Below are 21,242 nucleotides of genomic sequence, written 5' to 3'. Positions count from 1 at the left end.
TGGTTAGAAAATGCAAGTTGAAACAACAAAATACCCCATTCACATCCTTCAGAACAGCAAAAATTACAGGTACATAGTAAATATTGGTGAAGATGTGAATGGTAATTGAAAAGACTTTGTGCTATAAAATGACACCCACTCTAAGGAAGTGACCAGGCAGTACCTTTAAAAATTAATGTCGGACTGGCGCGGTGGCTCATGCCTGTAATTCCAGCACCTTCAGAGGCCGAGGTAGGCAGATCATGAGGTCAGATTGAGACCATCCTGGCCAACATGGTGAAACCCCATCTCTAGTAAAATACCAAAAATTAGCTGGGTGTGGTGGTGTGCGCCTGTCATCCCAGCTACTCAGGAGGCTGAGGCAGGGGAATCACTTGAACCTGGGGGGCAGAGCTTGCAGTGAGCTGAGATCGGGCCACTGCACTCCAGTCTGGTGACAGAGGGAGACTCTGCCTCAAAAACAAAACAAAAAAAATTAACATCTATGCCTTATGCAATGTATGCCATCAGTTTATATGTGCCAGGGAAGTTCATTCACATAAGGATGTATATATAAGGAATTTCATCATAACGACGGGGCCGCAGTTAGAAGTGCTGGTTTTGCAGGTAGAACATTTGATAAAATCATTTAGGTTATGAATGAAAAAAAGGATGGAAAAAGATTTTCTTTATTTTTCCATTTGGCACCACATCAATCTCTTTTTCAATTACAAGAAAATTTTAATTCATATATTTTCCTTGCATGTTGTCTCTTTTTGTTTTGGGAATTCTAGTATATGGTTATTTCTACTATCTGCTACGTCTCAGTTTTTGATTTTTCCCTTTCCGTTTATTTATTTCTTCTAGTGTCCTAGAAGAAATATTTGCCATTAAAACAGAGCCTACTAACTTGTTCTTTGGGTGTATCGCTTCTATCAGTCTCATCTATGATTTCCTTCATGTCGATTATGCATGCTCAACAATACACCTTTCTTTTGGTAACTATGTTTTTACACACACCCCATTCATCTTTATATTGTTCTTCAAAGATACGTATTAAGACTGGGCACAGTGGCTCAAGCCTGTAATTACAGCACCCTGGGAGGCCAAGATGGGTGGATCACTTGAGGTTAGGAGTTCAAGACCAGCCTGGCCAATATGGTGGAACCCCATCTCTACTGAAAATACAAACATTATCCAGGCATGGCGGCACGTGCCTGTAATCCTACTCAGGAGGCTGGGTCAGGAGAATCGCTGGAACCTGGGAGGTGGAGGCTGTAGTGAACTGAGATTACACCACTGCACTCCAGCCTGGGTGACACAGTGAGATTCCATCTCAAAAAATAAAAAAAGATATGTATTAAGAACATTTTGAAATCTGTCCAGATGCCTGTATTTCATTACGTTAGGCCTTTTTCATGTAGAGGGTATTGTGTACTGTCTCTTAGTCCCAATTCCTCATGTGTCTGACTACTTTCCTGAATTTTTACTTGGATACTGCAAATCCTGGCTGAGAATGAGTACCATGGAGAAGGTCTAATCCTCCTGTTTCTTCATCTTGGGTGGGTTTAAGTGGAGGAGTGTGTTACAGAAAAAAATCCCCTATCGCCACTGCCTGGAATGAGACCGCCCTCTTTGACTGACCCTCAGGATGCCACTTGACATGATCACACTAAGCACTGCCTCCTTCAGATGTCTCCAGTCGACTGGGCGTGGTCACTCATGCCTGTAATCCCAGCACTTTGGGAAGGCGAGGTGGGCAGATTACGAGGTCAAGAGATTGAGACCATCCCAGCCAATGAGGTGAAACCCCATCTCTACTAAAAATACAAAAATTAGCTGGGCATGGTGGCAAGAACCTGTAATCTCAGCTATTTGGGAGGCTGAGGCAGGAGAATCACTTGAACCTAGGAGGCAGAGTTTGCAATGAGCTGAGATCATGCCAGAGCAAGGCTCAGTCTGTCTTAAAAAAAAAAAAAAGAATGTCTCCAGTCACAGCAATGACTGGCTTTTTTTTTTTGAGACGGAGTCTCACTGTGTTGCCCAGGCTGGAGTACAGTGGTGGATCTCGGCTCACTGCAAGCTCCGCCGCTCGGGTTCATGCCATTCTCCTGCCTCAGCCTCCTGAGTAGCTGGGACCACAGGCACCTGCCACCACGCCTAGCTAATTTTTTTTTTTTGTATTTTTAGTAGAGATGGGGTTACACCATGTTAGTCAGGATAGTCTTGATCTCCTGACCTCGTGATCCACCTGCCTTGGCCTCCCAAAGTGCTGGGATTACAGGCGTGAGCCACCGTGCCTGGCCATGACTGGCTTTGGAAGTGAGCAGAGGATGCTCTAATGGAACCTAAGTGCTCCCATAGCACCGAGCTGCTCTCCTAGCTTATGAAGGCACCGTGGTGGGCTATAATTTGCTGGAAATACTACAGAGGACCGTCAAAGTATAGGGAAAAAGATTACAATTCAACTGCTCTTTAAGATTTGTTCGTCTGCCATGACCTTTCCCACAGAAGGGCCCCATTCACGTCCTTAGTTCTCTGGACCCAAATACTGCCCTTATTTCCACAGCACCTCCAGGCTTGTGCTATCACAAGCCAACAGCCCGTGCTAGTGCATCAATTTGGCAGGAAACATACACTTTATAGTCAATGAAGGGAAAAGCAATTTATTTTTGATGTAGTTATCTCTGTGATAGGAAGAAAAAAGCAACATAATTTTAAGAATGTATTTCCTGGTAGGCTTCATTTTAAGATGGGCCAAAAATATTAATTTATGAAAACATTGGCATCTTTTCAACTATAAACATGTTACTATGAACACTGACTACATTACTGAAGAGGCAGTTCAGGACCACTTACATACGTACCAGAACCTTTGATGTGCAGGCAATCCGTAGGAGAAGAAAATGCCAAGCCATTTAAAGTTTTCAAATATTTTACTGAAAATGCATATTGTACAATTAAGGTATAATGACACGCCAGTGTGGGAAACCTCTGTAGATATCATTTCCACAAATACGCTATGAATATAGAGTTCCTACACAAAACTACACAACTTACCAGATGTAATTCCTGTTATGTACCATACTCACAATCATCTTGAAGAATATGGAGAAAAAGTGCTGGGTAACAAAAACAGGAGCCATGTGTGATTTTAATAAATGAAAAACATGGCATTTCAGCTCAGTGGTAAAGCAGTAAATAAATCAGATGATCAGCTATCAAGTAATCGTGTGAGAGAAAACAAAATTAGATCCTTACCTCATACTATATGTTGTCAACTAACACTGTAGCTGTGATACATGAATCACATAAATTAAATTCTCTCAAACAAAATTTATCCCATGTATTAGAAAAAAGGAGGTATGCCTAACATTGTGTCACGTTCCAAAGGTGAATTTTGCAGGTCAATGATATGACAGTTCAAGGAAGCATACTTTTAATTGTTTCAAGTTGATTTCTAATGCTCAAACTATTTACGTCAAAATTTACAGAAAATAAATCTCTATATCAACAGCTTAAAATAAATGACTTACCTAAAGTCCACTTCTGAACTGTGTAACTCCTATAAAGGTTTAAGTCTGTACCAATTAGAATGTCTTCAGTTATTAGTAACAGAGCATCCTAAATCAACTGGCTTAAAAATAAGTTTAGTCTCTCACAAAAGAAACAGTCCAAAGGAGGAGTGGCTACAAGGCTGGTTGGTTTAGTGGCTCAAAGACATCATCCAGGTCTCAGGGTCTTTCGGTCTTTCCGCTCAGGCCATGATGAAACTATAATCCATTGTTGAAAGATGGTTACCAGGCACCACATCCAGACAAGGTACTGTTCACCAAAATATTCCACTTCCCTTTGCTTGAATTCTTGGGCTTTTGAGAAAACCTTTTCTGGAAATGGTCTGTCAGGTATATCGTTTGTTTTATGTCTAGAATTGGGCCCTGTGACCACTGTAAACAAACTGCTGGCAACGAGAAGGGGAGTGTCATTGGTGAAAACTAATCAGGATTTATCTTACGTCCTTTTGAGGATAAATGGATAACCAGACTCAGCCAGTGGAGTGAGAAGGAAGTGACTAAGAAAGTCACTCGGCATTGTCTGCCACAGACCCTTATTAGAATGTGTTCTTATTTCATTCAGTAACAGGAAGGAGTAGAGCACAAGGTTTAAAAGCACTATGATATCAAATGAAAACACAGTTAATTCCTATGTTACACAGCATCGTGCTGTGCACTGTTATGTAAGTGTCCAAATAAAAAATAGTAGGAAAAAAACAATAGATACAAATGGGAATATTTTATGTATGTCTTAAAACTGTATAGAGTGCAATGATTGATTTTCTCACTCCTGGAGAACTGTGCATTAACAATTTTTTTTTTTTTTTTTGAGACGGAGTCTGGCTCTGTCGCCCAGGCTGGAGTGCAGTGGTCAGATCTCAGCTCTCTGCAAGCTCTGCCTCCTGGGTTTACGCCATTCTCCTGCCTCAGCCTCCCGAGTAGCTGGGACTATAGGCGCCCGCCACCTTGCCCGGCTAGTTTTTTGTATTTTTTAGTAGAGATGGGGTTTCACCGTGTTAGCCAGGATGGTCTCGATCTCCTGACTTAGTGATCTGCCCGTCTCGGCCTCCCAAAGTGCTGGGATTACAGGCTTGAGCCAATGTGCCCAGCCAACAATTTTAAATTACCTAAACAAAGGTTTCTATCTATTTTTATACACGGATATTTATCTCTCTGGCTGACTCAGGTACAGTTGAAAACATTAAAAAAGCATTGGTCCTTTAGGGCTGGTATTGTTCATTAAGAATGATCAAATGCATTACATCCTAGAGAAGAGTGCAAGAAAAAGTATACTTTATACCTATGAAATATTAACCTAGTGCTGTTTAGAATACTCTGACCATATTAATTACAAAATTAATAAGGATACACTGTTTTTTCAAACATGATTCAAAGTGAACATACAATTCCTGTAAGGTAATGTAATAAAAACAAACAACCCTCTACCCCAAACATAAGTCCTATGTTCTTTGGGAACTGCTTAGATGAGTTTAAGGTTACCGACTTAACTAGCTATCCTGATGACGTTACAGCTTCTATTTACACAAGGAGTATGTTTATTCACAGCAGGAATCTTCTTTTTTTACTTTTCCAATTTGCTATTGGATCAGAAACACGTCTTTTAGTATTAACAGTTTCCAAAGGTTTCTGTCTTCCACATTTCTTATATTGGTAGATTTCCCCTTGGCTATGAATTCCCTGATATGCAAAACAGTTCCAATCCATGGCAACGTGTATATACATTCTTAATATTTATAAATTTTCACTTGTCTGTAGTCTAGTATTGTTATACCATGTGGTCTTGTTATAATCATGGTTTCCATTCTGTGAGTCTTCAGATTATGAGTCCAACACACAAGGGGATGTCCACAGTAACCTGTGTGAGCTCTCTGATGTACAAGGTGTTTGACTTTAGGCAGGAGTTTCTGATTCACTATTTTGAAAGGGTTCTCTGTTATAAAGTGAGGTCTGACTTCAGAGAAGCCTTCCCACATCTATTACGTTCATATTCCCTCTCCTGTGAATTCTCTGATGGCTGTTGAATGCTGATTTGTGGTAGAATTTTTTTCCACATTCAGTACACTCATAGGGTTTCTCTCCTGAATGAGTTCTGTAGTGTACAGTGAGGTATGACATCCGAGAGAAGGCTTTTCCACACTCATTACATTCAAAGGGTTTCTCTCCTGAATGAATTCGATGATGTATAGTGAGATAGGACATCTGAGAGAAGCACTTCCCACATTCATAACATTCATAGGCTTTCTCTCCTGTGTGTGTTCTCTGATGTCGATTAAGGGCTGAATTCTGGCAGAAGGTTTTCCCACATTCACTACATTCATAGGGCTTCTCTCCTGAATGAATTCTATGATGTATAGTGAGGTATGACATCTGAGAGAAGAATTTTCCACATATATAACATTCATAGGGCTTCTCTCCTTTGTGTATTCTCCGATGTCTACAAAGGGCTGAGTTCTGGTAGAAGGTTTTCCCACATTCACTACATTCATAGGGTTTTACTCCTGAATGAGTTCTATGATGTATAGTGAGGTATGACAACTGGGAGAATAACTTTCCACATTCGTTACATTCGTAAGGTTTCTCTCCTGTGTGCACTCTCTGATGTCTCATGAGGGCTGAATTCAGGTAGAAAGTTTTTCCACATTCATTACATTCATAGGGTTTCTCTCCTGAATGAGTTCTATAATGTACAGTGAGATATGACAACCGAGAGAAGAATTTTCCACACTCATTACATTCATAGGGTTTCTCTCCTGTGTGGGTCCTCAGGTGGGTCGTGAGAGTAGACTTGCGGCAGAAGCATTTCCCACATTCACTACACTTGTAGAGTTTCACGCCTGTGTGAATTTTCTGATGGTCATTAAGTGCTGACTTCTGCGAGAAGGTCTTCCCACAGTCATGACAAACATAAGGTCTCTCTCCTGAATGTGTTCTCTGATGTTGTGTGAGGTGTGTCTTCTGGCAAAAGGATTTTCCACAATAACTACATTCATAGGGCTTCTCTCCTGAGTGAGTTCTCTGATGCTGAATGAGGTGTAACTTCTGGTAAAAGTTTTTCCCACATTCATTACATTCATAGGGCTTCTCCCCTGTGTGTGTTCTCTGATGCACAGTAAGGGTTCCCTTCTGGCAGAAGGATTTCCCGCACTGATTACATTCGTAAGGTTTCTCTCCTGTGTGAGTCCTCTGATGTATAATAAATTTTGACTTTTTACAGAAGGATTTCCCACATTCACTGCATTCATAGGGCTTCATTTCCAAATGAGATGCCTGATGTACAGTGAGGTCCGACATCTGGAGAAAGGCTATTTCAGATCCATTCCACTTATAGGGCTTTTCTTCCATGTGATTAACAAAAACAGTGTCCTTTTGGAAGGCTTTCTGGCATTCAGTATATTCAAAAGGCTTCTCCAAAATATGAATTTTCTGATAAAGACTTTCTTCGTTTAGAGTATAAGGTTTCCCATTTTGATTAAATTCATAAGCTTTATCTCCTGGATGAGTTTTCTCAAGCTTAATATGGAGGAGCGATTTCCCACATCCACTACATTCATCAGCTTTCATTCTTGCATAGCTTCCATCACTACTAATATATTCTGAAACAGACGCTAAACACTTTTCACATGAGTCACAGAGGCTATTTCTATAGGCTGTTTTTCCTGAAGGAACAGGGTTCGTTTCTACATCAAAAGTTTTACCAGGAACATTACCTCTGTCTTCAATCAGGGTCTCAATGAACACAGTTTGCCTTGAAGGTTTATTTTCGCCTTCCTGGATTCTCTCTATCAGGTCATCAGTTTGCCAGACTTCATCTAAAGAGAGACAAAATTAACCAACTTTTGTACATCTTCCTATATATGAGATATGGAATGAGACTCATATGACTTGTACACAAGCATCTCATTGTGAGTAGATGCTAGCTTCATGAACAGATGAAAATAATTCCAAGTGTACTTTTCTCTTTTATTCTTTTGCTTAAAATCACACACACACACACACACACACACACACCCCTCTAGGAATGAAGAAAGGGGGAAGTAAACCGACAAAAACACATGTACTTTTGATCTACTTTATATTTTGTTCAAAACTGGGTATAGAAGATAAAACATAACACAGAACGATGACTGGTAGGCAAAGAATGCTGGATGAATGGCTGACGGGGTAGATACCGAGAGAGCGATGAGGAATGCTGTTGGACAAGGAGGGCCAAAAGATGTATTTAATCAGGGATTTCTTTAGGGGGCGAGAAAGCTGTACTTTATACCATATCACTTGATACCAAGTTGAGAGAGATTACAACTGAAGGCGTTAGCACTGTATACTAAGATTTTTGTGGTAGCATTTTCACTAGACTACATCCTTCCAAACTATTTTGGCTTCTTTCCTCATTCCACGTAGTAGAATAAACTAAATCTCCTCATGTTTAACAGAAGAGCCCTATAACCAAGCATTCACCCTGTAGTTCTGTTTCACTTCAGGATGAAGAATCTCAGGAATATATATATATCCTACAGGAAATACAAAATAGTCCGCAGTGCTATAGACTTCTCTTGTGAGGATAGCGATGAGATGAACTGGAAACTTTAGTATTCTAATGATGCTATGATTGAATGCTAAACTCATTCTGACCGTGACATTCTACTTCTTCCTATTTGAACAGTATATTTAATAGTATGAACTCTGGTGAGGTGGCCTAGAGCAAGCTACTTAGCAATTCCCTGTAGTCAGTATCCTTCACCTGCCAAATGGAGATAATGGCACCAACCTCAGAAGGTGGTTGTAAGATTGCAGCAGTTAATGATGCTCAGAGCAGCATCTGGCACAAAACACATGCTTGATAAGCTTAGCAATTATCCTTCCCATCTTTCAATCTCCTGCCCATTTCCTTAAGCCAGTCCCACCCTGACATACTACCATCACTTAATTCTCAATGTGAGTGCTTTCCCACTCCTGAGTAGCATTTAGTGTACAAACCTTACGAATCAGATCCCTGGCCGGGCATGGTAGCTCATGCCTGTAATCCCAGCACTTTGGGAGGCCAAGGCAGGCGGATCACTTGAGGTCAGGAGTTCGAGAACAGCCTGGCCATGATCGTGAAACCCTGTCTCTACTAAAAATACAAAAATTAGCCAGGCGTGGTGGCGAGCGCCTGTATTCCCAACTGCTCGGAAGGCTGAGGCAGGAGAATCGCTTGAACCCAGGAGGCGGAGGTTGCAGGGAGCCGAGATCGCACCACTACACCCCAGCCTGGGCGACAGAGTGAGAATCTGTTCTCTAAAAACAAAACAAAACAAAACAAAAAAAGCCAAAACAAATCAGATCCCTTACCATGCTCCTAAAATAGCAATTTTATTTTTACTTATCTTAGAAGTGTCTGGATGAACCTGAGTACTGTACTTGCTATCATGCACATTAAGTGAAACGGTATCAACCGTATCCTCTATAACCTGTGCTTTCCCTGAACCCACTGCCAAAGTATCAACAGACCCAACAAGAAAAAAATCTGAGAAACAATACTTTTGCCACCTGGGATCATTATATGATTCCAAGCTAGGATGACAGTCATCTACCAAAAATATTCTGTTGCAGAAAAAGCAAGCTATTTGTTGCACAAGGAGGGTCCTAAGATACATCCAAGAAGAGAGGTGTTTTGGAGGAAGTGGGTCTGCACTTTACACCTTCTCATGTTACATCAAGTTGGGAGAGACAGGTCATGATCTAAGGCATCCTTGCCTTATGCTAAGATCACTGTGTGTCTGATCAATGCCCAACGCATTTCACCTCCAGTCTCCACCCTTACTGTTTCACTCAGTTTGCTTGACTTCCTGCCTTCATCTTCTCAAAACCTACCTTTGTAGGGGATTTCCATGCTTAAAAAAAAATACTTCTCAAATCCTTTCTCACCTCAATTAATTCCATTTCCCCTTGAAGTTGAGAATACTGTCTATAGAATCATTTTAGTACAAAGTGACTTAGCCTTGCATTGGGACATCAGCACTCCATGTAAAATGCTGAGTTTTAATTACTTCATGCAACCCTGTTCTCTTTTTATTATTTTTATTATTATTATTATTATTATTATTATTATTATTTTTGAGACGGAGTCTTGCTCTGTCGCCCAGGCTGGAGTGCAGTGGCTGGATCTCAGCTCACTGCAGGCTCCGCCTCCCGGGTTTACGCCATTCTCCTGCCTCAGCCTCCGGAGTAGCTGGGACTACAGGTGACCGCCACCTCGCCCAGCTAGTTTTTTGTATTTTTAGTAGAGACGGGGTTTCACCATGTTAGCCAGGATGGTCTCGATCTCCTGACCTCATGATCCGCCCGTCTCAGCCTCCCAAAGTGCTGGGATTACAGGCTTGAGCCACCGCGCCCGGCCTTATTATTTTTTTTTTTGAGACGGAGTCTTGCTCTGTCACCCAGGCTGGAGGCAGTGGTACGATCTCAGCTCACTGCAACCTCCGCCTCCCAGGTTCAAGCGACTCTTCTGCCTCAGCCTCCCAAGTAGCTGGGATTACAAGCATGTGCCACCAGGCTTGGCTAATTTTTGTATTTTTAGTAGAGACAGGGTGTCACCATATTGGCCAGGGTGGTTTCAAACTCTTGACCTCATGATCCGCCTGCCTCGGCCTCCCAAAGTGCTGGGACTACAGGCATGAGCCACCGCACCCAGCCCTTGTTCTCTTAATCACAACCTTTCACCTAGGAAAGATGGTCCTATTTCCTTTGAACCTCTGAATAAAAATCAGATGAGCTATTCTTAATCTGAATCATATAGGTGTTTTTCTACTACTTGCAAAATATATGGGGATGTGACCCAGGCATGCATTATTTCTTTTTTCTTTTCTTTTTTTTTTTTTGGTAGAGACAGGGTTTCACTATGTTACCCAGGCTGGTCGCAAGCGATCCTCCCACCTCAGCCTCCCAGGGTTGGGATTATAGGTGTGAGCCACCACATTTGGCCCAGGCATGCATATTTAGAAATAACTGCCTGCAAATTATTTCTGAATGGATGGACAAGAAAGTTCTTTCACCTGCCTAGCTTCTCAGATAATCAAAGAAAGAAATAAATGTCTCTCTATGTTACACACTACATCAAGGGATAACATGCCCTTTTCCTTACAGGACTATGATCCAAGAGCAAAACAGCTCAAGCAAAACATAGACACTATCAAATAACAGATTACTTAATCAGATTCACCTCTTTATCATATCACCCCTGGGTGAAACTGAAGGTGAGGGAAGGGAGATACAGAAGTCATGATAAAAGTCAGGAAGGAAAAACTTCAGGGAGGGGTTGAAGATTTGAGATCAGACTTAAAGAATGTGTTATCTGGGGAAAGAAAGCACACCCTAAGGAAATGTAAAGCTGTAGGGACAATAGTCTCATGAAGAGAAGACATTAGGAGTGTGGACCAAATGGCGTTTAGTGAGAGTTTTGGGGAACAACAGAAAATTACTTTTTCCAGGCAATACAGGGCTAATGTTGTTGAGATCCTTAAGGGACAAGGAATTAAATTCCCTTTAGGAAGTAAAATGTAACCAGCTATAGGCTTATCTTGTGAGGCTAGCGGTAATAGCAACTAGAAACTTTAGATGAAGACATACTGCAAATCCAACTAGGACTCATAGTAATCCAGGCATGACAGAATCTAGTCCTTGTTTACATTAACTCAAAGGAAACTGAGGATATACAGAGGACAACTGAAGACATTTCACACTGGACAAAATCCAGTAATCCAGAGAGATTAGTAATATCTGATGATAATTTCAGTGGTTTCCCAGGGACCACTATAGAAAAAGAAGAGATTAGTAGTATAGTTTAGTAAATAAAGGGAAGTGGAAAGGTGATTAGTAATTATAATTTGGAATAGGTCATGATCAATTTCTAGGCTTGATGAGAACAAGAGCAGCTCTGTATCTGCTATCACAGAAAAGCCCAGACTTTGGTGGTAGAGATGTCATCCCGGGTGCGAGCAACATAAAATAAAAAATAAACCCTAAAGACTTGGCACTGGAGGCACCCTTTGAGAAACTCATAATGCGAGGAAATCACAGTAGGTAGAAACAGACCCTTTAAAGACATTTCTGGAGGTGGTGGAAGCATAAACCAGACTTCATTTATGTATATAATACTTACTTAGCACCTGCCATGACAGGGTATCTTTCATGGCATTGGGAACAGAACAGAAAATAAGAAACAAGATGAAAACAAGCACTTGGTTAAAGAGGGAGACCCAGGTACTGCAGTCATCAAATTTCAGGAGGGCTGGGTCTCAGGAATGAGCAGCACTGTCCAATGAAGTACAGGTGCACATGACAAGTGGCAGAATCCAATGGCTTAGGCACAGGATGGGGACTTTGGAATCTAACCTCAAGGAAAGAAAAGTACAAAATAGAACAGGGTCCAGAATCAAGTCTCAGGCACTGCACGGTAAAGATAAAAAAACCCAGAAGTTACGAAGAACACAAGAATCACATAAGTTATTTTTAAATGTCAGACTTATAACACCTAAAATATAAGCCATGATAATGGTTTCTGAAAATGCTAGAAGAGCAAGCAAAGACCCAAAGTTTAAGAGAACAACGGAAGTGACTGGAATTGTATTCTGGGGAGTGGCAAGCACAGAAAAGCTCCATCAATGTAAGTTCTTATGGGTAAGGAAGAAGGCTTTGCGAGTGAGATTTAGGTTCATAGAGCATATAAGCAACTATCTCTAGTCACTTCTGAAGGTTTAGGACCATTAAAAAATCCCTGGGAAAAACACTGCCAAGTTACCGATCTCCTCACTGCCTCCACTAACACACCTGGATAGCTCTGAAGTAGGAATTCTCCTTCTACTATCCATGGCTCTTCTCCTTGCTCCAACTTGCTGATAACATCCGGTTTGATAATGTGATACCCTGTTAATGAGAAATGAAAGAGAACTTGAGCCCAGCCAGTTGGCTTCAGGGTCTCTGTCACACGGGGAAAAGGCCATTTGTGCTTTATCAAAATCAGAACTTTTCACGGGGAAAATCGAGACCAAAATGCCCTGCCTAGTGCCCAAAACAGATTACTCACATTCGTCCCATCAAATTTTAAGTTAAAGTCATTAAATTTGTGAGAAATCCCATGTATTTTAGCAACTGAGAAAGCAAGCTATCCTCACCCACGGAAACTAGATTGCTGTAGTTCTCCAGCATCACATCCCTGTAAGTTATCTTCTGCTCAGGGTCCAGCTGCTGCCACTCCTCCTGGGTGAAGTCCACAGCCACATCCTTGAATGACACTGGCCCCTGAAATGGCACCGTGATTGGAATTGGGTGACGTGAAAGAGGCACATAGGGACAAGCTCACTGGCAAAATTAACCATGAACATTGTATACCTTTATTTTATGTTACAGACTGTTGAAGGAAAACAAACATATCAGAAATACACTGTTCCGGGGTTCATTCGGTATACATCAAAAACAAAAACAATACAAAACACTGGGATTGCATGGTGAGCCAGGAACAATTCTAGCTGCTGGGGACTCTAACACCAACAGGCATGAATCTCACCCCTGAGGAGCACAGGCCTGGGGACACTCACAGAACCCCAGGAGGCACCCTGTTCCTTTGCACATTCTTCAATTTGCTTCCAGAACATTAATAATGTTGTTTCTCCTCTTACCTCCCTGGTCACTCCTTCTCAGCCCTTTGCTGGCTCCTCCTCTACTCCAAGTCATCCTGAATGTTGTCGGCCCTAGGCTGTCTTGAGTCTTTTTCTCTTTGCTGTCTATAATTGCTGCTTTCATGGTGAGCCCACCTGCTTCCTGGCTAATTTAATTACCATCTATACACCAACATTTTCCAAATTTACATCATCAGCCCAGGCCTCTCTCCTAAATTCCAGAAACATACGTCCCGGATGGCAAACTCAACATCCCTGAAATTCAATTGCTGTTCCTGTTCAAACCTGCTCCTCCTATGGCTACTACCGGAACCAACCCACAGTATTTGCCACAGTTACCGAAATAACCAACAGGCTGAGCAACACACATTCTAGTTTTGTATTTTACTGCCGAGTTACCAAGCCTACAGCAGTTCAGAATGCAGCCTGCTACATGAATTATCAGTAATAGCTTGGTTCACCAGGTTTTCCTAATTCCCAGCTGGGAACCCCAAATTTCCTTTCTTCCCACGGTACACGTTCTAGGAGAAAGGAACATTCCTGAGGAGGAACAGACAGCTGACCGGGAAACTGTCAAAACCGGATCTAGAAATGTGTATCTTCTGCATAAAGTGTCCCATTCACAAGTACTCACACTAGCCATTAGAACTGTTTCCTTTAATATCATCCCTCTAAAATAAAGAGAATAATGCTACCTATACATAATACCAGTATTAAATGGACTAATCCACAAAAAGCTCTTAGCATAGTTTTTTGGATAAAACACATACTTATCAATGAAATCTACTGTTATTGTCAACTTTCTACTGTGCCTCTGACCACTTTCCAAATTAGGACAGAAAATTAACCATAAAACACAGAATTTTAAACAACTGAAGGTTATGTGGTTATTTATGTAATTGGCAAGAAAGAATCGTAAAACAGTATCTGTGTGTTAAGAACAAAGAGGCTGAGATTTCAAGAAAATAAGGTAGCAGGAATGGTGTAGAAGATGTGGAAGGAAAGAAAGGCTATGTCATGTTCAGAGCTATGTAAGATGATGACAAACTCCTGATGTTGACTGAACAGCTTAGGTTTTATATGTGGAATGATCCATGAGTGCAAGATGGGTTCTGCTGACTCCCTGAGATGCCTTGCCATTCTCTCCCAGCTCTAGATGCAGGGGTATCCACAGACAGGCCTGGCCGGCCTGGAAAAGATCAGGGCTGAGAGCGTCCGGCTGCTGATGGGACACACACTGGGGGAAGAAGTGGGTCCCGCCCCAGCCAGATGAATACAGGTGCAAGACTGTCCCAGCAGGTGATGAGAACCTCCTGGAGAGCAATAGCTGAGCTTCCAGAAACTCTGTGCACACTTTGTTCAGACGCTGCCTGCCATGATGAGGATCAGGGGAATCTGGAAGTTCACGTATGGCATTGCCCTGCCTTGCTGAGCAATAGCAACTTGTTTATTTCTTAGGAAATAAGCCTGGTTTCCTTTATGCAAGTGGTAGACCCCTGCTTAGTGTGTCCATCTGGTGTCTGTCAGGATGGTCACTGTGCAATGGTTGAAAACGGGCAAAGGACTTTCCAGAAGGACTCATAAGAGGAAAAATGTGATGAAAGTCACCAGCTCAGGAGAAGTCGCTAAAGGAAAGCAAACAAATGAAAGTAGAGGAGTAGTAACGAGACTACATATATATCTATGACTATAATAAGTGTGAACACAAAAAATCTCTATTTTTTTTATTTTCAATTTTTTTTCATCTCTATTGTAAACCAGAATCCCTCTTACAATAAAAATATGCCAGGGACACGATCTTGACCAAAAACATACTTAGACATAAGCAAACCATTTCAGTCACACTTCTGTCCTATAGACTGTATATAATATATTTGTTTTTGAGTCTTTCCATTAAGAGATTCTAAGCGATCTTCCTAATATTTAATTTTCTAGAATCCCATGAGCTAGGAGAGTCCTCCTCTTTCTAGCATTTCAGCTAGACACCCTTGAGTATCCTTGACTCAGTCCCCTCAAACCCCTACTGCATTTCTTGTTTTTCATATTGTCAGTCTCTATGAATTTCATCTTTTCAACAGATGACATGCTTTCCCAATTAGAAGGCTTGAAGTTCTTTGTAGGACAAAACCACAACTCAGTCCAGCATTGGGGGCTCCTGGGTCCATCTGGGTATTTATCTGCATTCCCATCCCTCAGTCCCTTAACAGGAAGTTCAAATTCTAAGGAAGCGAAAATCGCGCCAGCCCTCCAGGACTCCTGCTCAGGCCCCAATGCTGGTCTCTTGAGTGCCTTTACAAGCCTCTGCCACTAACACAAATTATTTCAGGGCTGGCAAATGCCACCTTTCCCTTCCTTGAATGACTGAATCACAATACTTTGATGGTGCATTCATTTGTTCATTCATTCATTCATTCATTCGAGACAGGGTCTTGATCTGTTGCCCAGGCTGGGGTGCAGTGGTACAATCATAGCTCACTGCAGCCTCATATTCCTGGGCTCCAGTGATCCTCCTGCCTCAGCCTCCCAAAGTGTTGGCATTACAGGTGTGAGCCACTATGCCCGGCTGAGGATGCATTTAAAATCAGACTTCTACTTCATCATCACTTCAGAGTTTCCCAGGCATTGACCAGAACGACTCCCACAGTCTCCCATAATTACATCCACGAATTACCTCCTCCAAGGAGAACATAAGCACCTTGAGAGAAACAACTGCCTCTTAAAATCATATCCCAAACCCCAAGACAAATGATGTTAGTGTCTAAGAAAAAAAGACAAAATGCTGGCTGAGGAGAAGGTCACAGAGCCAAGCCAGGAGGGAGCTTCCTCTGGGACTCCGGAAGCCCCAGAACAGCAGGTGTCTGCGTGGTAGACTGGCCACTGCTCTAATTGCTTTCAGCTGAGAAGCACCAGTATCATGACACAAGCTCCCAAAAGAGTAGGACGTTACATTTACATGGCAAGAAATGAGATGGGATTTCAAACAGAAGAAAAGGATGGTCCTCGCGGCTGGCTGAGCATCTGTGCGATGGCCGGGATGGAGCTGCTCTCTCCCAAAACCCGGCCCTCACCCATCACTGTTGGCTGATGAGCTATTTCCCTGAGAAAAGAAGCAAACAGGCTGGGCGCGGTGGCTCAAGCCTGTAATCCCAGCACTTTGGGAGGCCGAGACGGGCGGATCACAAGGTCAGGAGATCGAGACCATCCTGGCTAACATGGTGAAACCCCGTCTCTACTAAAAAATACAAAAAACTAGCCGGGTGAGGTGGCAGGCGCCTGTAGTCCCAGCTACTCGGGAGGCTGAGGCAGGAGAATGGCCTGAACCCGGGAAGCGGAGCTTGCAGTGAGCTGAGATCCGGCCACTGCACTCCAGCCTGGGCAACAGAGCAAGACTCCATCTCCAAAAAAAAAAAAAAAGAAAAGAAAAGAAAAGAAGCAAACAGGGACGCTATGTCTACCCTCTTCTCTAACCACCTCCTGGGATGCCTCCAGCTGTTTGCACCTCTGTCCCCTCTGGCTGACTCGAGGCCCCACAGCCGTTCTCACCCCACGGGCAACAACTATTTTTCATTCTCGACAGAATCACCAGCGCTATTTCTCAGTCTTCCTTGGGCTGGACTCCTAACAGCATTTGACACAGTTGATCACCTGTCCCTGAAGCTTCTCATTCCCTTGGCTTCAGAAACTGCACACTCCTGGTTCTCCCTCTAGCCTGACCAGTAGCACCTTCCCAGTCCCCACTTCTCTACCAGACTGCACATGGGAGAGCACCAGATTCATCTCCCAAACCCCACAAACACACACAACCAGATTCGTCTCCCAGGCTCCACATACATACACACACCTGCCTTCTTGATGCTGCCACTCACGGCATACTAACAGCTCCCAAACTACACACACATGCGCACACATGCACGCGCGCGCACACACAGACACACCTGCCTTCCTGATGCTGCCACTCACTGCATACCAACACAGCCCAAACTTTAAACATCTGAAACCTAATTCTGGCCTTTTCTCAAGCCTGCTTTACCCACAGTCTTTCCCCGTCCCAGCTTGAGGCAACCTCATTTTCACTCTGGGAGCCTCGCAAGTGCTTTTCCCATGGGAGAAGCATGATATGGTGAAAACTTTAGGAGAAATACTTGACATGGGAAATGCAATATGCCTGGGCTCGTGGAGGAAAGTAGCGGCATAGAAAAAAAATCTCTACAACAGTAGAGAAACCAAAAAACAAGCTATTTTAATGACAGCAGAGAGGTGATAGGGGACAGGATAAAAACCATCTAGATTCTGCTGGGCGCGGTGGCTCATGCCTGTAATCTCAGCACTTTGGGAGGCCGAGGCGGGCGGATCACGAGGTCAGGAGATCAAGACCATCCTGGCTAACAAGGTGAAACCCCATCTCTACTAAAAATACAAAAAAAAAATTAGCCGGGCTTGGTGGCGGGCGCCTGTAGTCCCAGCTACTTGGAAGGCTGAGGCAGGAGAATGGCGTGAATCTGGGAGGTCGAGTTTGCAGTGAGCCAAGATCATGCCACTGCACTCCAGCCTGGGTGACAGAGCAAGACTCCGTCTCAAAAAAAAAAAAAACCATCTAGATGTGACATTAACAAACTCAAACAATCACGAGGTCAGAAAATGGCCAAGTTTAGAAAGAATCCCATCTTTCTTGATAGGGCTACAGGCTGAACGATGGAACAATGAACCAATAGGAACAAGAGAAGGCATAGGTGGGGGGCTCCAAATACTTATTCTCAACCTGCTGCATCTATGACCTTGAGGGGTCCTTTGGACCCACTCAAAAGAAATGATGAGCAGGTGGCTGGCCAGCTCTATGTGGGAAAACCCACACAGAGCTGGTAGTCAGAAGCACAGGAGGGTGACATCAGATAGGTACAGAGTTGTGAGCCAAGAGTGGACACTAACACATGAAGAAGACCAAAGAAATTATCAATTTCAAGAAGCAGGCAAGAAGAGAAATGGCAGTGAAACTGACAGAGCAAACTGCAGAGTGGGCCAAGGAAGGCAAAGACATAAATGTCCACTAAGAGCGTGTGCTAGACTTCTGGCAACATTTACTCTAACAAGGTCAGGGGAGTGATAGGGACAGGACCAAGACCACAGGCTATGGGATAAAATGGGCATCTATGCCAGAGATTTATTATGGTCCTTTCTGCTGTGCAACCCAGATAAACTAAGAGAAATAAATATTTAGGGAGATGGCTGGGCATGGTGACTCACACCTGTAATCTCAGTATCTTGGGAGGCCAAGGTGGGCAAATCGCTTGGCACTTGAGGTCAGGAGTTCGAGACCAGCCTGGCCCAAGTGCTTCTGAAACTCCGTCTCTAGTAAAAAAAAAAAAAAGAAAAAAGAAAAAAGAAAAATGAGCTGGGAATGGTGGCAGGTGCCTGTAATCGCAGCTACTTGGGGGGTTAAGGCAGGAGAATTGCCTGAACCTGGGAGGCAGAAGTTGAGGTGAGCTGATGGTGCCCCTGCACTCCAGCTTGGGCAACGGAGTGAGACTCCATCTTTAAAAAAAAAAAAAAGAAAAAGAAATATTTAGGGAGACTAATTTAAGGGTGAGAAGGCCATTTCTGCAACGGATAGAGCAGTAAAAAGAATCTACCTTTGGCCGGGCGTGGTGGCTCACACCTGTAATCCCAGCACTTTGGGAGGCTGAGGCGGGCGGATCACGAGGTCAGGAGATCCAGACCATCCTGGCTAACACAGTGAAACCCCGTCGCTACTAAAAAATACAAAAAACTAGCCAGGCGTGGTGGCGGGCACCTGTAGTCCCAGCTACTGGGGAGGCTGAGGCAGGAGAATGGCGTGAACCCAGGAGGCAGAACTTGCAGTGAGCCGAGATCATGCCACTGCACTCCAGCCTGGGCGACAGAGTGAGACTCTGTCTCAAAAAAAAAAAAAAAAAAAAAGAGAATCTACCTTTGAGACAACACTGTTTTAGTTACTAGAAATATTATGGGCTGGGCACAGTGGCTCATGCCCAGCACTTTGGGAGGCCAAAGCGGGTGGATCACCTGAGCTCAGGAGTTCGAGAGCAGCCTGGCCAACATGGCAAAACCCCATCTCTACTTTAAAAAAAAAAAAAAAGGCCGGGTGTGGTGGCAGTTGCCTGTAATCCCAGCTACTCGAGAGGTTGAGGCAGGAGAATCACTTGAACCTGGGAGGTGGAGGTTGCATTGAGCTGACAGCGCCACTACACTCCAGCCTGGTGACAGAGCGCAAGACTTGGTCTCAAAAAAAAAAAAAAGGTAAGAATTGCAATGGTTCAAGGATTATTATTTAGGTGGGCTATTGATAACGATCTCAAAGAAATCTTTAAAATTCATGCAAAAACAAAAGTGATTCTGCTTACGGTCAATGTAAGTCACGGAATGGATGGTATTTATCATTTTTTGTGATAAATGCCGAGAACATGAGAGGCTAGTACTCTGACTTCAAGAACTCTTTAAGGATCACACTATCTGTGCACATGAATATGATAAAAAGGCTTGGTGCTGATGGCTACACTGTTTTGTCTGACCAAATCTTGTATCTATTTCTACTTTCTCATTTTAAAATTTGAACCCTTAATCTCTTCCTAAGGAGTATTGTAAATCAGAGTAGAGAATAAATACACGAACAGAAACACTCACCAGGGATTTATTCATTTTCTGCTGCTCTTGGAAAAAATCTGGAGGACTGTGAAAGCGGAGGCAGGTCTGGGGAAGGAAAACCCAAAAATGAAGTTATGAGAGGTCTCGGCTGCCAAGGCAGTCATCTCCCGCCTAAAACCTATATAGAAAGTTCCATGAAGGACAGCCTATGGGAGACTGTCCCTTTAAGCCTTCAGAAGGGACTGGAAAATGATCAGGAGGAGCACCCATCTGCACATTTGTAACTCACACATGGCTACCTTGTGACTGAGTGGATGAGATTGTCATGGTGAATGAATACTGGATCCTACTGAAACAATCTGCCATCATTAAATGTAAGATTTAAAAAGGAATTCTGGTAACCAGCCCGGCCCAACATGGTGAAACCTCATCTCTAGTAAAAATACAAACATTAGCCGGGCATGGTGGCGGGTGCCTGTAATCCCAGCTACTCGGGAAGCTGAGGCAGGAGAATCGCTTGAACCTGGGAGCGGAAGCTGCAGTGAGCTGGGATCGCGCAGCTGCACTCCAACCTGGGCAACAGAGCGAAACTCGTCTCAAAAACAAACAACAAAAAAGGAATTCTGTAATACTCATCTGTTAGTCTTTTAAATAAAGATCAGAAAATCCACAGGATGCCCTAAATAAAGGAATACATTCGGCATGATTAGGTCTTTATTTGCAGAAACTTCAGTGGGCTGCTCAAAAGGATCTTTTACTGAAGAACTTACTCTCACTTAACTAGGATACAGGGGACAGAACACTGTCCTGGGAGATAAAACTCCTGAGTTCTACTATGAGCAACTCCACCCACAAAACCTCGGACAAGTCACCCACCTGCTACGGCCCCTAGCAAATGAGGCAGCAAGAGAGTCCCTGCAGACTGTTCCTGTGCTACAACGCATGATTCCGTAAGAGCAGACTTAAAGGGGAATCAGCACTTAAATGAGAGAACACAGGTGCTCACGGACGTTTAGATACGGTCGCAATCTGGAGCAGGGAGAGCAGGAAGGGCTGTTGGGGTGAGGGGGGAGTGGAGACAACCTCCGCAGCTGAGGCTGGTGACACCCCCGCCCCCGTCCCCGTAAGCCTCGTCCTCGCCGGACCCTGCCCTCAAACCCAAACACATCTCTCCTGCAAGCGATCGAGACCCTCCGCTGCCCCTCACTCTAAGGCCCCCCACACACGGTGACTTCACCAAGGCCCTTCTAGCCCCCGGCCCGCGAACCTACGACCTACCCTCCTGGGGCTCCGCAGCCTCTGCACCACGGCTCCCGAGAGGCCCGGGCGGGACTGCTGTCGCGGGCGCGCCTCTGCTCGCGAGGTCCCCTCCTGTCCACCTCACCAAGGCCGTTCTGCTCCAGAGGGGCCCGTGCCG

The 21,242-nt window shown here is 43.6% G+C and overlaps 1 protein-coding gene across 1 annotated transcript; it reads right to left on the bottom strand.

Moving 5' to 3' along the window:
- Positions 1-4,528: 4,528 nt before the first annotated feature.
- Positions 4,529-21,242, bottom strand: ZNF12 (zinc finger protein 12). The gene is made up of 5 exons (XM_023197587.1): positions 21,104-21,242; positions 19,865-19,930; positions 12,704-12,830; positions 12,360-12,455; positions 4,529-7,363 (listed from the first exon to the last, which is right to left on the bottom strand). Exons 2-5 carry the CDS (start codon positions 19,877-19,879, stop codon positions 5,508-5,510), a joined length of 2,094 nt encoding a protein of 697 aa, XP_023053355.1. The 5' UTR covers positions 19,880-19,930; positions 21,104-21,242; the 3' UTR covers positions 4,529-5,507.

This window comes from Piliocolobus tephrosceles, chromosome 8, assembly GCF_002776525.5.
Source record: "Piliocolobus tephrosceles isolate RC106 chromosome 8, ASM277652v3, whole genome shotgun sequence".
NCBI lineage: Eukaryota > Metazoa > Chordata > Mammalia > Primates > Cercopithecidae > Piliocolobus > Piliocolobus tephrosceles.
This window is presented reverse-complemented; position numbering and strand designations above follow the sequence as displayed.